The following is a 16268-nucleotide window of genomic DNA, read 5'->3' as shown; positions in this document are numbered from 1 at the left end:
CCAGGAGGCAGCCGATCAAAGATTCTTTCTCATCGTTGATGTTTCTACTCTCTCCCTCTCCCTTCCTCTCTGAAATCAATAAAAAAAAATTTTTTTTAAATTAAAATAAAATGGCGTCGGCAGGTCTGGTCCTTTCTGGAGACTCTGAGAGGAGAATTCGTTCCCTTCACTCATACCGCTCCTCACTCTCATCTGCTGCCCCCCTCATGGAAGAACCTTTGCAATTCCTTTAGACCTGCCCAGACCATCCAGGATACGCTCCCAGCTCAGGACCCTGAACTTAATCCCATCTGCAGAGTCCCTTCTGCCACATAAGGCGACACATCCCAAATGGTCTGGGGGTGACGAAGTGGACGTCGTTGGAAACCATTATTCGCTGACTGAAAGGCCTTGGCCTCTCTCTGGTGACAGTCTTTGGCCTCTCGTATTGCGGTTGGGCTGGCTTGATGGAGTGGGAGAGGTTTGTGGGTGGGCCTGCTGATGGCCTGCCTGCAGCACCCTGCGGTGACAGCCGGTCTCAGCCACCTCCCGGACCGTCAGGCACCTCACCTAGTGCTCTAGGACCGCTCACTGTTCCCAAGATGTTCTCCAGCCGCCCTCCTCACCCTGCTTTCTTTCCTTTCCAGCATTGCGCTAGCGCCAGGAAGCCACTGTGTCAGCAAGCTGAGAGGGAAACTGAGGCAAGATGTCGGGCCGGAGCGGGAAGAAGAAAATGTCCAAGCTGTCCCGGTCAGCCAGGGCCGGGGTCATCTTCCCGGTGGGGAGGCTGATGCGTTACCTGAAGAAAGGGACGTTCAAGTACCGGATCAGCGTGGGTGCTCCCGTGTACATGGCGGCAGTCATCGAGTACCTGGCAGGTAAGGTGCCTCGAGGGGCAGGTGGTCCGCTCGGCCCCTCACACAGGCTGGGAGGGTGCTGTCTCAAGGCTGCTGTGGGTGGCAGCGGGGTGGGGCTTGCCTGCTTGCTGATCAGTTTCTGCAGGCTCTAGGGGAGAGAAAAGGGCATAAGACGGACAGATGATCAGCACGGGAGGCAGAGAACCCCCAGGAAGGTGGCTTTTGCAGCCCAGCCCTGAAGAAGGTGTGTCTTGCGTAGGCAAATGCGATGTGTGAGAATCTAGGTTCCCAAAGAAGAGAACCTACGGGAGGAAGGGGGTGCTATTTGTTTTATAAACGGGGGTCTTCACTTTATAGAAAGTCCTCCTTAAACATCGGTTCTCCGGGGCATGAAACCAGGACTCGGTGTCCATAAATAACATTGACCAGAGCACCAAAGGCATCTTCAGTTGGTTCCATGACGCCAGCATTCTAATTTTGCTCCTTTACAGAGGTGGTTCTCTGTCTACAGTGATTATGTAGGAAATCGTTTCCCGTATTCGTTGTTAAAATTACTTTTTTACTAAGAGATGAGAGTTTTGCTGTATGGGTTCTTTATATATTTGAGAGCTTTCTACTTCGTTGTTGTTATTGTACTCTTATGTCATAAACAGAAGATATACCTCACAATTTCAAGGAGGCTTTAAAATATATATAGCCAGCCAGAGTGGCTCAGTGGGTTGGAACAGGAGGTCACAGTTCAATTCCGGCCTGGGCACACGCCCGGGTTGCATTCTTGATCCCCAGTAAGGGACATGCAGGAAGCAACTGATCAATGATTCTCTCTTGTCATTAATGTTTCTATCTCCCTCTCCTTTTCCCTCTCTGAAATCAATTTTAAATTTTTTTAATTTTTAAGATATATAAATATATAAATATACAAATCTATATAAATAAGTGTGGTTAGTTCATTGAAGGGGTCCTCTTAGCCACTGGCAATAATGTCTTGGACTCTGCCCATGGGGATTCCCTAGACACCAGATCCTTTGGAAAGTCCACCAGGGAGGAAAGCAAACTTCCCCAAGCCACCTACCTGGAAGCTGAGCCCCTTGCAGCCGCAGCATGAAAACCCCCAGGTGGGCAGGGCTGGACCCAGTTTCTCTCCCAGGTCCCTCTTCCCCTCCTGCCTCTCCCTCAAGCGCAGTCTCTTCCTCCTTAAATGTACGGTCCTGTTCTGCCCTCCTGGTCCCCATCACTCACTGAGCACCGTTACTGATGAAAGGTTTGCCTTGATCCCTTCGTGGAAACTTCTCCCCCTGACCTTCAGTCGGACACACCGACCGCAGCACCATGAGCCTGTCCCTTACTGGGCAATGAAAGCCCTCCTGGGCTAAAGGTTTTCCAGGAGGATCCTTCAGGAGGTGGGAGAGAGGCTGGAGGGCTCTGAAGGTCGACTGAGTCCAGGGAGATAGAGCAGTGCTGTTCAAGGTGGGATCACTGGGGATCTTGTTGACAAGGGCCGGGGGGGGGAGGGGGGGCTGGGGGGGGCGCCTGAGGCTCCGCCCTTCTAACGAGCTCCCAGGCGATGCCCATGCTGCTGGTTCCAGGGCTGCTCAGAGGAGCAAGGTGGCAGCCAGTCTCTCAGCAGCAGGCCTACAGGCGTGGGCGATGCTTGTTCAAAATGCAAGTTCCTGGCTGCACCCCTCCCGGTGGCCTGATTGCCTGGGTCTGGGGTAGAACCCAGAAGCCTGATGGGAAACCTGCTGGCTCTGGGATGCTGGCTTCGAGAAAGATGAATGAAACTTTAAAACAACCTGTTAAACTCGTGTCACCCACCGAGGCTGGAAACCACTTGGGTGACCCAGAGATCCCACAGCCTCCCAGCAGGAGCTGGGCTTCCCTGAGACCCTCCGATCCCAAGCTGTGCACTTTCCGCTACACCACCGTGACCCATTGTAATGTGTGTATAATCAAAGTAATTAAGTACTTTCTATGTCTCCACTTGGCAAAAGGCACACTTCGTGCATAATAAAACAAATGCGGCATCTCTGTTCGTCTTTGGTTCAGATAAAAGCTTACATTTTCCCATTTATTTATTCAACCAATGTCTGGTAAGCATCTACTTGTCAGTACACACACTAAGTCCTCAGGCTGCTCTCTGGTCATAGAATTGGACCGTTGCTAGGGTTTTTCATGTGTCTTGGATTAGAGCCCCCAGCCTCCACAGCAGTCACACTGAGCCAGCAGGTCTTTAAGGACTTATAGTACCTCCCAGAGTAGAGCGTCCTTCTGTTTCTCAGTGAATGGAGTTCTCAGAATCTTCCATTCACTCACAAAGTTACTGAGCACCTACTGTGGGCCAGGTGTGGATGCTGAGGATAGAGCCTAGACCAGGACAGGCAGGAATCCCTCCCTCCAGCAGAATGCATTCCCGAGGAAGGAGCAGGCAGACAAGTGGAGGGTGTGCTGCATCAGGCGTGCTAAGTGCTGGGGGACAAATAAAGTGGATACTACTGATAGGGTGCTCCAGAAAAGGGAAGGGGAGGGGAGTCGTAAATAGAGCCACCCCAGAAGGCCCATCTGAAGGAAACCAGGGAGTGGGCCTGCAGATGTCTGGGGGTGGGCACCCTAGCCTGGGGGAAGGCAGGTGCTGGGAGTGGGGGGAACAGCAGTGGGGCCAGAGGGCTACAGCTGGGGGCGGGGCTTGGGCTGTAAATGAGGCCCCAGGGAGAAGGGGCTGGAATTGGGGGAGGGGTGGGGATAAGAGCTAGCAATAGCAGCTCTGCAGGGTTTGGAGCAGAGGCGGGAGTGATCTGATCCTGGGGGAGGGTTACAGGGTGGAAGCAGGAGAAGCAGCTGGAAGGCTACGGCAGAGATCCAGTGAGTGGGCAGTGAAGGCACCGAGGAAGAGTAGAGCACTGATACTAGCCATTACTATCCGCCCCCTCTCTCCAGCCAGTCCCAGCATCCAGCATCTTCCTCAGTCAAATGGAGAAGGTGAGCCTGGCCCGTGGTGCTCAGTGGTTGAGCATAGACCTGTGAACCAGGAGGTCAAGGTTCAATTCCCGGTCAGGGCACATGCCCGGGTTGCGGGCTCGATCCCCAGTGGAGCACGTGTAGGAGGCAGCCAATCAATGATGTTTGCTCTCTCATCGATGTTTCTATCTCTCTATCCCTCTCCTTTCCTGATGCCTGAGTCTCACCCCCAGAAATTCTGTGGTATGTTCTGGGCATCGGGGTTTCTCAAAGCTCCCCGAAATGATCTGACGGGCAATAGAGTTGGGAATTAGTAGGAGTTACCAGATTCGGATGGGAGGGGTTGCGCAGGGGGAGATTGTCAGGTTGGGGAGGAACAAGGATGAAGGTTAGAGGAAGTATGTGGCACTTCCAGGAACTAGAGGAAGTTCCGTGTACCAGGAACAAGCTGGGAAATGGCAGGGCCGGGGGTTGGTGGTGGGAATGAGATGGAGTGGGGAGCAGGCCATTGAGGACCACGATGAGCTATTGAGAATAAATAATTTACCTTTTTTATGTTGAGAAAATGTTTCATAAAATATTTTTAATTGAGAGGACAAAGAAGTCTTAAAGCAGGGTTAAATTTCAGGTCACCTCCTGAAATCATTGTGTGACATAGGAACTCATCATTTACACATCATTTCCAGACAATTAGGTCTATCCATTTACCACCAAGCATTTTTACCTAATGATTCTCACTTATCACATTTGTGGTTTGAAGAGCTCACGTGGGCAGCCAGAGCCACACGCGTGGTTGTGCAGATTGTACACTGCGCAAGGACACACATTTAAGGGCGTGCCATTCACAGCGTGGCCCTCAGATAACTACCTTTACTATGAGCATTTCCAGCAGATGGCAGTAAAGGGTCTTGTTCAGATGAAATCGGGGCAGGACAGTGTCTTGAGGAAGAGGCATCTTTTTCTAATTTGCACAAAGGCGCCTTTGGCCTAGTGATGGCCCTGTTGGCACCGATCTGGAGGAGGACAAAACGGGGACAGGGAAACCATTTCGACAGTCACTAGTGTTTTCTGGGCCGGAAGAGAAGAGAGCCTTAACTCAGATCAAGGCAACAAGCGTGGGGAAGAGGGGCAAAGGCGTGTGAGCTTGAAGAGGCCGGGAGGAGGGAGGGCGGGGAGGAGGAGAGATGACTCTAAGGTCTGTGTGTGGATGGAGCTGCCAGTCCCAGGGGCTGTGGGAGGAGCAGGCTTGGGAAGGGGGTGATATGGATGTGGGGAGTTGGATTTACCTGTGGGACACCCAGGCGAGGAGGCCCAGGTGACATCTCAGCAGAGCTGGAGGTGCAGATCTGACCACACGGCAAGGTAGGTGGAAGCTGGAGCCAAAAGTGGATGGGGTTTCCCCAAAAGACTCATGGCCTAAGCAGAGCAAAGGGCCCAGACACAGCCCAGGGGCGCCATCATCTAGTGGGCAGGTGTACACGCAAGTTGGGGCCGGAGAAGGAGACGGTCTTGAAGGAGTGGCCACTCCGGGCCCTCTGTTCCAACCCTCCGTTTCATGTGCTATTTCCCATCTGCTGGGGTCGGGATGCCCGGTGTCGATTCAGTTCGTGTCCAAAATGAGAGGACACAGCTCTTCCAAAATAATTTCTTTTGGCTACAGAAATCTTTTTTTCTTTTACTACCAGATACTCAGGTGCATTCCAGATGGTTACTATTGCTGGAAACCAGACTTCCAAGAAGTTAGAGGTTTGCTATGAAAGTCTATAAACTTCCAGGGAAGTCGCCACCACTTAATGGAATAATGATCTCCCCACAGAATTTCCAGTGGAACAAATGTGTGCCATCTAAATCCAGTTTTCCTCCTGATGGCCAATAGAAGGAGACTTGTGTTTCCAAAATCAATAAAGTCACTCAAGGATGTAGCAACTATAACGTGGAAGAGATGTGAGAATGAATTTGCAGTGTTGTAGCACTTTTCATTATGGAAATGCCACATAAATATTTAATTTTAATGCTTATTTTATAATCCACTTGAATGCGTTTGTCGGAACAGCATTTGAAAATATTAATAATGATTATGTTGTTTCAAACATTTAAATCAGCGGTTCTCTACCTGTGGGTCGCGACCCCTTTGGCGGTCGAACGACCCTTTCACAGGGGTCGCCTAAGACCATCCTGCATATCAGATATTTACATTATGATTCATAACAGTAGCAATGCTACAGTTATGAAGTAGCAACGAAAATAATTTTATGGTTGGGTCACAACATGAGGAACTGTATTTAAAGGGCCAGAAGGTTGAGAACCACTGATTTACATGGTGGCATCTCTGTCCCAGGGAATGTTCAGATGAAACATTCAACAGAGAAAAGAACTCCTTGGTCTAGATTTTCTGGTGTATCATGAAGTTCTCCTCTTTAAAGAAAAAAGGAAGAAAAAGGAAGCTCTACCTTTGCTTTTTCACGAGAGCACATGGTCAAGGTTTTCTTTCTAGAATGGATTTTGGAAGGGCTGGTCCGGGAGCTCAGTCGCACGCTTCGTGCCGCCTGCTGAGTCATTGCGGTGACTCTCTCCTGTGCTGCACTTAATTCTGGCAGATTTCCCATCTGCGGGTCTCATGTCCGTGGTCTGTCCGTCAAGCTGAAAATAACCTGACCTTCAGGGGCTTCTTGCAGGCCCCAAGCATGGAGGGTTTCCCCATGAGCCCTGCTTCTCATGCTGACGACTGAGTTAATGAACTTGGGAGGGTGCTTAACTTCTTCCTCTAAATGCAGGGACAGAGGCAGGAGAGTGATGGGCCAAGATGCCAAATTACATTTGATTTCTCAGAAGCTTAACATTGGGAGGCTCCTTGGCCCCCACACCCATCTAGGAAAAAGGGGAGTGGAGTGCACCTTCTGCCCAGGCATGGGCCCCCGAGATGAGCAAGTGCAGGAAACTCCGTTTTATTGCGCACGGTGGGGTGCTGCCCATTTTAACCTAGAGTCATGCTGCAAGCCTATTTTTTTAAAATATGTTTTTACTGATTTCAGAGAGAAGAAGGGAGAGGGAAAGAGAGAAACATCAATGATGAGAATCATTGATTGGCTGCCTCCTGCACGCACCCTACTAGAGATCAAGCCCGGAACCTGGGCATGTGCCCTGATGGGGAATCGAACCGTGACTTCCTAGTTCATGGGTCAATGCTCAACCACTGAACCACACCGGCCAGGCCAGCAAGCCTATTAGTGAAAGCTTTGTGACTGCATTTCTTTTTGATGGGTACACTTTTTTAAATAAAGAAAGGGTTGGGCAGCAGTCTGAATGCAGCAAATCAGATTATCCAATATGACATTAATTTCAAATTCTCTGCCCCACTGTCTCAACAAATATGCTCATACTTCTCCAACTACAGTGCCCCCTCAATCTCTGATTCAGGAAACATGATCCCTGTATAAATGAATTGTTGGTAAACACAATATTCATTGCTTAATAACCTGGAAGGCATGCTATGAGATGAATTTGCAGTGATTTAGCACTTTTCATTATGGAAATGCCATATAAATATTTAACTCTAATGATTATTTTATTCTAATTTTTGTTAATTACATTTGCTTAGTTAATATGGCATACTTATGCAAAGTTTTTATTTTATTGCCATATATTTTATAAATGATGGGAATTTCATGTGCTATTTTATTTGAAATTAGGTTGATTGTAAAGACATACATAATCCCCTGTTAATTTTAAGATTTAATATTTATGCCATTATACCAGCAAATCCCCAACACACACACACACACACACACACACACACACCTGTGCAAACACCTCACAACAAATTTATGCGCACATGCACATACGCACACATTTCCCCCATGTGTTAGTGAAACAACTCAATGGCACATTGCTGTTAGCTTTCTAAGGGAAGGACTTTTTCTTTATAGGCTCATTCATTCTTTTAAAAGCAGACAAGTTTGATTTAGCAGAACATCCTAAAATTGAGGAAGAAGGAAAAATAACAAAATAAGAGGAGAAAGGAGAAAGCATACAGATGGTATCAGACAATTCTATAGATTTTTTTAAAAAAAAAAAACTTGACTCGAAAATTTGGTAGCAGGTGAAGTAGTATTAGGAAAATTCCTTTCTGTCACCTCTTTCACATTTACCACATAACATGTTCGTTAAACTCAGAGCTAGGCCAGGCTGTGAGGGGTATGAGGAAACCCCTGAGCCCCAACGTACCTTCCTTCGCAGGCCTCATAGGACTCCCCACTAGGAATTCACTTCTCGGGTTGAGCATTTCCTCATCCCGTAGTGTAAGTGAGCTCTTCCCATCCACTTTCCTTTAGGACAAGAGGGACCTGGGGCATCAGGTGAAGCAGAAAAGAGGATTCTGAAAGGGGTCCCACTGGGGACCAGAGACAGACTTCACCTACATCACTGTTCTCTTCAGAGATGCCCATGCTAGGGTTTAAACAAGAGTGTATTTCTCTCTCATAAAAGAAGTCTATAGAACAGTGATGGCGAACCTTTTGAGCTCAGCGTGTCAGCATTTTGAAAAACCCTAACTTAACTCTGGTGCCATGCCACATGTAGAAATTTTTTGATATTTGCAACCACAGTAAAACAAAGACTTATATGCTTGATAGTTATTTTATATATTTAAATGCCATTTAACAAAGAAAAATCAACCAAAAAAATGAGTTCGCGTGTCACCCCTGACACACGTGTCGTAGGTTCGCCATCACTGCTATAGAACATAGTCCAGGTTGGTAAGGAAGCTCCACAGCCATGAGATACCTCAGCTGCTTCTGTCTTATTACTCCATATCCACGGCTCTTTCTTGGTCAAATCCCAGCCATCACGTCCTCAGTCCAGCAATAGAAAAGGAAGGGGTACCATACAACACGACTGCTTGCCTTTCACTGGCCAGGGCTTAGTCACATGACCACCTCTATCAACAAGGGAGGTTGGGAAAAACTGTCTTCATTCCTTCCCATGGATATGGGCTCAGAAAAAAAAAAAAATCAGATCCATATACCAAGGAGAATGGGGAGGAATTAATGTCAAGGGACAACTAGAAGACTTTGTTCCAGGATCATAGGTCAGGTCTTGCTAACATATCTTACTTGTCTAAGACCTGAATTCTTTTCAGCTTTCTGGATTTCTCTCCAGGCCCAGACTTAAAAATCACAAGTGAATCAATGTGATCAAACTCAAAGACCACTCCCAAGGAAAAGCTTCAGGGAGCTCAGACCCCATTCTGTGACTGCCTATTAACTCCCCCTTGTCCTTTCAGCGGAGATTCTAGAATTGGCTGGCAATGCCGCGAGGGACAACAAAAAGGCCCGGATAGCCCCGAGACACATCCTGCTGGCCGTGGCCAACGATGAGGAGCTCAATCAGGTACCTCGGCCGCACGGACACGTGCCACCAAATGGGTTTGTCAAACACACGACTGCATGTGGACAAAGCTGGCTGCACATCATTCCTGCTCTAGTTCCCGACACATTTGCACCAAAATAGGGTCTTTTAGGTCCTAAAAGAGAAGAATCGATTCTTCTAGGGTATCATTCAGCTTCAAAATACAATTGCCTCTGGAGTAGATCCTGTTATATATTCTGGGTCTGGCCAGGCCTTCTTTTCCTCAAAGGAGTGCGGAGACCAGTGGTCCGCTGGGTCAGCCCCAGCTTTGACCTTTGAACCTCATTTTGTCAAGCTGCGCTCCCCATGTGTGAGGCTCTTTATCCTCTGTTATGTCTGGAATTCCAGAGCCCTGGGCAGCATTGCTGGTTTCAACCTCTCTACCCTTTCATTTTGCTTGGCTTGTTGTGTTTTCTGCACAAGATCACAGGAGGCCTTGACGCCTACAGAGATACTCTCTGCAAGAGAAACAGAAAAAGCCAGTTAGACGGTGTATTATGCAACTTAGGGGAAACAAAGGCCAGACTTAACCTTGTTTTGCCAACAGTTAGAACTGTATTAAACCCAGAATCAGCAAGCTCGTAGCTGACTGAACTGATGCGTTTCTCTCTTCAGCTGCTGAAAGGAGTGACCATTGCCAGCGGAGGCGTCCTGCCCAGAATCCATCCCGAACTGCTGGCCAAAAAGCGAGGGACCAAAGGCAAGTCGGAAACTATCCTCTCCCCTCCCCCGGAGAAAAGAGGAAGGAAGGCCACGTCGGGCAAGAAGGGGGGCAAGAAATCCAAGGCTGCCAAACCACGGACGTCCAAAAAGGTGAGCCAGGCTGCGTCCGTTAGCCAGGGACTCTGGGAACAGCAGGAAAGCTGAACCGTCGAAGATGAAGGTGTAGCCACATCTCCAGAAAACGGGGGACTCCACAGCGTGGTGCCGGGAGAAAGTGCCAAGCACGCGCTCCAATCACCAGGCAGGGTCTACCAGCGGTTTCCACAGCATGGGTGGTCCTCATGTTTCCAGATCCCTGCCGTTGCCCCCACTAAAACCTACGTGAGAGCCGACAGCCCGGCACGCTGCTCTTCACTTCTCTATCGCTCCATGTTGCCACTGAAATATCTATAGTCTCCCCTAGATAGTCCCCTAGGTCCGGCCGAGGGGGTTCCAGGTGTGGCGGAGAACCTGATGCGCTGAGCAGATACAGCCAGAGATGCCGTTTGCAGAGTAATACTTTCAGGCGCTGCCCAGCACAGTAACTGCTCTCCACGTGTGGTTCTTTCTATTTGAATTTAACTTAATTAAATCAAATTTAAAAGCATTTTCTCGGTTGCACGAGCTGAGTGCTCAGTTGCCCTGGCAGCACAGACGCAGGACGTCCCACAATCACAGGACGTTGGACATCGCAGCTTCAGAGGCTGTCCGTTGCCCTCCACAGGCCTCATGACAACACAGAGGTCATGTAAGCGCTCCCTGCGCTGCCTCGGTGTCCCAGGGGAAACCGGGGACAGGGGGTTGAGCAATGTGCTGGAATGACCCTCCCGGCTCTGATGCTTGTCATCGTAAGTGGAGAAGAGCAAGAATCACATGACTGTGCGGGTTTGAGTGAGAACTACAGGTGCGCGTGAACCCTTGAACGCGTCGCATTTTGGGCAGCACCCGTTTCTTTTCCTGATATTGCGACCCTTTGCTTCCCTCCATCAGGAGCAGTAGAACATAACGCTCACCACTGCCTTTCATGCCCACGGGGGTGGTGGCCATGGGAAGAGCTTTATTGAGCCACTTTGGGCCTTTTCTCCAATGACTTCCCACCTGTTCCTCTGATTTCTACCCACAGTCCAAACCAAAAGACAGTGATAAAGAAGGGACTTCGAATTCCACCTCTGAAGACGGGCCAGGAGATGGATTCACCATCTTGTCTTCTAAGAGCCTCGTTCTAGGGCAGAAGGTACTAAAGAGAATTGTGCTGTGCTGTGCTGTGCTGTGCTGTAGTAAAACATGATTGCATTTTCAAATCCTCACCTGAGGATATGTTTATTGATTTTTAGAGAAAGGAAGGAAGAGAGAGAGAGAGAGAGAGACATCTATCGATTGCCTCCCATACTCTCTGTGACCGGGGATGGAATCCACAACCTAGCTTTGTGTCCTGACCAGGGATCGAACCCGCAACCTTTCGGTGCATGGGATGACGTCACAACCAACTGAGCCTCCCCCAGGGCCATGGTTGCATTTTTATAACCTGCTGTTTACAAGCAGTGACGACTCCTTCATCTCTGGTTCCCCTAATATGACTTTCGCTCTGGCCTTGAATGATTCATTTTTGAACTAACGAGTAAACAAGATCTTTCGTGCTGAGAATTGTTCATGCTGATGTTGGCCGGCCAAAAGTAAGCATGGAGAGTGGATAGTTGGTCAGTAGATAGGATGGCATTACTGGGTTTGCTGGAAATGGCCCAGGCCCAGTTATTTCTGTGCTCACCGAAATGCTCAGAGCCAGCTTTCTCAAGCAGGCTTTGGGCGGTCCACGTCACATGGCTCACTGTAATTCATCAAAGAAAGAAAATAGAAAAATGTTTCCTGAAAACCCCTGGTGTTAGAAATGAATGATTTGCCAGTAATTTCGTCTGCCTGCCTTCCTCGGCTGCAGGAAGAAACAAACGGGCCAAACATTTGAACAGTCTCCAGCAGCACAACGGCGGCCCAGCCAGACCTGCAGATAATTCGTTCCCCCAGCATAAAAGTTTACCAAACAGACGATTATGTCAGATCAACTGGGGCTGACATAAGGTCCACAAGGAAACAGTTGATCGTATCTCTGGTAGCGCCGTGTTTGCAGCCTGACGGCAGTACAGTGTGAATCTCATTGACGCGGTTGGGACGAGCATGTTATGGGAAGAGTGTAAAAGTGGCAGGTTCCTGCGGCATCACTGATGGGAGCCCAGAGCGAAGAGGTGGAATTCATGTCCCCTCTGGGGGCCGTCCACAGTTACGAGGCGATGAGCTTTCTCTCACTTCTTTAGGGGATCGTGAAGTCCTCGCTCAGTGGGGAGGCGATGAATAATGCCTCCATCCCACTAAGCCCTGGGCACATAGGGCAGCATTTCACAAGTGTAGCCCCAAGGACGTGGTCCACTAAAGGCAAGGTGGCCAGACATACGCAGGTCAGGGTCCTGGAGGCCATCACTTCTCTCAAGCGAGGTCATCAGCTTTGCGGCCCTGCCCCGAAGGTCTGCATTGCTCTGGGAAGGATGCAGGAGAGAGAAGGTAGAGGAGAGAGTCGGGCTTCCCTTGCAGAAGCTACTCAGAGACTATGTCAACGACCAGCAAGGCTGCCAGGATGGGGAAAGGCAGGCATAGGCTGTAGGGAAAGGAGAAGAGGGGAGGGGGGTCCCGTTTCTGCTCCTGGGAGAGGAGATTTGTGCAAGCTGCTAACCTCAGAGCGAACATCAAATCCTCTGAGCTCAAAGCACCTGTTGAAAACCAAACACCGGGAAACTCGAGACGTTGCTCCGTGTACAGCCCTTTGTGTTGACATTCGGTGTTAGTAACTGAGAGAATTAACAGGTATGATGTGAAATATGAAGATGCTTAACAGGATCTAATCTTTCCCACACTCTCTGTCCTTTCTTCCTGACGCAGCTGTCCCTGACCCAGAGTGACATCAGCCACATTGGCTCCATGAGAGTGGAGGGCATTGTCCACCCAACCACGGCCGAAATTGACCTCAAGGAAGACATAGGTAAGGTCCCCAGACTTTGGTAGAGGCGCCGCGGTACAGCCCACTGTTCGGGCAAGCTCTTCTGAGGCTGGCCCTTGTCCGCTGGCTGTCCCCTGCTTCGGGTGCTTACCTTTATATGTAGCTGAACAGCATTACCAGAGAGTCACTAATTTTGTTTTAAATCTGCATATATTTTTGAAATTTTCATTGAAATGATAAAAACGGATCATTAGTGCACAGCTTGGTGAATTTTTCTTAAAGTGAATACATCTTTGCAACCGGCACCTTGATCATGAAGCAGAACCTTACCAGCACCTCAGAAGTCCCCTTCTCCCCTCTCCCAGTCACCATTCCCTCCAAGGTGACCACTATCTTGTCTTCTAACAGCACAGATGGCGTCATCTGTTTTTGGAGTCTTTATAAATGAAATCATGCAGTGCGTCTTCTTTTGTGTCTGCCTCCTTTTGCTCAACTTTGTATTTGTGAAGTTCACTCATGTTGTTGAGTATGGTTGTAGTCCATTCATTTTTCTTTGATGTATAGTATTCCACTGTAGGGATATATCCCAATTTGTTGATCCATTCTACCATTGGTGGCATTCAGGTGGTTTTTGGTTTAGATAATAATGAGTAATACTGGTACAAACATTGTTGTAGATGTTTTGGGTTAAATTCTACATATATTTTAAGCTTAAATATTGAGAAAACCATCAATAAAAATGAAATGGGCACCTAGGAAAAGTTCATTGTCTTAAGTCAGGAGATGTTACCAGGCTAGGTAGAAGAGCCTGGGAAGGGAAGCTAGGAAGGGCACTAGAAATAATAGCATACTCAGTGGTCACCATCTCAGCCCTGGCCGGTGTGGCTCAGTTGGTTGGGTGTTGTACCTTGTATCAAAAGGTTGCCAGCTCGATTCCCAGTCAGGACACATGCCCAGGTTGTGGGCTCAATCCCCAGTAGGTGGCCGTCCAATCAAGGCATTGAATTAAATGAACACAACAGGTACTGAGTCCAGAGAACAGAACACTGGAGCCTCAATTTAAAATAATAATAATAATAATAATCTTCAGGATTCCTGTCAGGAGACACGTTATGGTCAGGTCACCCCCTAAGAAGGTCCTTGAAGAGTCTGTTAGAATCCAAGTCCCGATGGACAGAAGCCAGACCCCTGCCACAGGTGACCACTGGCAAACCAGGATTTCGGTTGCAAAGTTTTATTCCGACGTTCCAAGTGCGGTTGGTTGGTGTTCTCTGGCCTCTGAAAGTGTGTCTGACAGTGTGATTGGCGGCGTTGAAAGAACAGCCACAGTGGCTCCGCTTGTTGTCCTCACAGGGAAGGCCTTGGAGAAGGCGGGGGGCAAAGAGTTCCTGGAGACGGTGAAGGAGCTGCGCAAGTCCCAGGGCCCCTTGGAAGTGGCCGAAGGTGAGTGTGGGCTGGGCACGTTCCCAGCACAGCCTCGCCCCTCCCTCTCCAGCGCCACAGGCTTCCCACACGCTCAGTTTGCAAAGTAACGTCTGCCGTGCCTAATCAGAGAGTTATTTTTTAATTTGAACAGTCCCAGGTGGATCCTGTCAGGTCCTTCGGGGGCTATAAAGTATTGGGATAGTTGAAGTCAGGGTGCTTCAGGTCACCCAAAAATGGTCCGGAGTTATTGGGTAACTCAGTCATTCTCCTCCCTTGGCCCCTGGTGACCATCAGTCTCCTCTTTCTGTGGATTTGCCTGTCCTGGACATGTCATATAAATGGAGTCATACAATATGGGACATTTTGTGTCTGGCTTCTTTCACAAATAATTTCTTTGAGGCTCATCATATTGTAGCATGTATCGGAACTTCATTCCTTTTTTATGGCTGAATAATACTCCATTTTGCTTATCCATTCATCACTGGGTGGTTTCCACCTTTAGCTGTTGTGAATAGAGCTGCTATAAACATTTGTGTGCAAGTTTTTGTTTGACACCTGTTTTCAAGACTATTGGATAATTTTTGATGGATGTGTTCAACTTCAGATCTGTGTGTGTCCCCCCCACTCCCCCACCCCGTGGCCATCTAGTCAGTACCAGGTGCTGCCCTGATGCCAGGGCCCCAAAGGCAATACGTCCCCCTCCTGCCCACAAGCACCGAACAGCCTAGGAGGCAAGACAGACTCAGTAGCGGGGCACAGAGAGATGGGAGCAGGACTGCAGAGCCCACCCTCTGCTTGGGGGAGAAGTGGAATCTCCATGAGGATATAAGACCCACTTGAGGGCAGGGACGTCATGGCTGTAAGGGTTGTGTGTGAGAAGGCTCGGGTCATGAGCCAGCAGGGAGCAGCAGATAGAAGGAGACCCAGTATGGGTGAGAGGGGTGCCTTTGACCGTTGAAGTGAGGGACTTGTGATCAGATTACTAGTAGATGCTGGAGAAGTAACAGGTCTTCCAGTCTAGAAAGAGTGTGAGTCCACCCTGTAGAGTCTGCACATGCCATTCCCCATTCATATAGCAATGATAGCATTTTTTTAAAAAATTTTGCCGAAACCGGTTTGGCTCGGTGGATAGAGCGTTGGCCTGCGGACTGAGAGGTCCCAGGTTCGATTCCGGTCAAGGGCATGTGCCTGGGTTGCGGGCATATCCCCAGTGGGAGATGTGCAGGAGGCAGCTGATCGGTGAGTCTCTCTCATCAATGTTTCTAGCTCTCTATCTCTCTCCCTTCCTCTCTGTAAAAAATCAATAAAACATATATTTTTTAAAAAAAATGTTAAGACAGAGCCACACTGAAATATAGAACAAACATACATGTGGGCAGGGGTAGGAGCGCTGCCTGGGGCAGCAGCAGGGAAGGGCTAAGCTGTGGGTGTGGGCTCAGGTCTGCAATATGCTGAACCATCAGGAGGTGGGCTCTTAGGTGGTGATGAGAACAGAGTCACCTCCTCCGTGGAGGGAACCAAAGCCAGACTCAGTACTGAAAGCAACGCCTGTGGCCTTTCACTCAGACCACCAGCAGGGCCTGGCTTGTGTGAAAGCTGTTTTCTAGGGGAGCCGATGGGAGTAGGGAGCCTCTCGCCCAGGCCACATGCCCACTGGCTCAGTGCGTGGACATACCACACCCCTGCCCGGTCATGAGACAGAGCCCTGAATTGGCCACAAAGACTGGATCTGAGCTGGGTGTCGAGGGAAGGCACCCAGCAGACTGCTTGTCAGGGTGGAAAAGAGGAAACAGCTGCTCTGCGTAGAATGAGAGGCTCCATCTTGCATCTGAAGTTCCAGAGGCAGAAGAGAGAAGGTAGAGAAGCCGTGTTTTAAAAGATCATTGCTGTGCGATTTCCAGAATGAAACCCTGTGTCCTCAGGTTGAAAATATTGAGGATAGCCCTAGTCCGTGTGGCTCA

The 16268-nt window shown here is 49.1% G+C and overlaps 1 protein-coding gene across 1 annotated transcript in view; it reads left to right on the top strand.

The window, feature by feature from the left end:
* The window catches only part of LOC132214877 (core histone macro-H2A.2), a 42292-nt gene that overhangs the window by 22802 nt on the left and 3222 nt on the right, over nucleotides 1-16268 (top strand). The window contains exons 2-7 of the mRNA XM_059662499.1: nucleotides 627-857; nucleotides 9073-9179; nucleotides 9813-10010; nucleotides 11023-11133; nucleotides 12825-12924; nucleotides 14236-14325. Of these exons, the coding sequence (XP_059518482.1) occupies nucleotides 686-857; nucleotides 9073-9179; nucleotides 9813-10010; nucleotides 11023-11133; nucleotides 12825-12924; nucleotides 14236-14325 (778 nt within the window). The 5' untranslated portion in view covers nucleotides 627-685. The remainder of the gene's footprint in view (nucleotides 1-626; nucleotides 858-9072; nucleotides 9180-9812; nucleotides 10011-11022; nucleotides 11134-12824; nucleotides 12925-14235; nucleotides 14326-16268) is intronic.

The sequence above is a fragment of the Myotis daubentonii genome, chromosome 13 (assembly GCF_963259705.1).
Source record: "Myotis daubentonii chromosome 13, mMyoDau2.1, whole genome shotgun sequence".
Lineage (NCBI taxonomy): Eukaryota > Metazoa > Chordata > Mammalia > Chiroptera > Vespertilionidae > Myotis > Myotis daubentonii.
The sequence above is the reverse complement of the archived record's forward strand: the minus strand, read 5'-3'. Positions and strand labels throughout refer to the sequence as shown.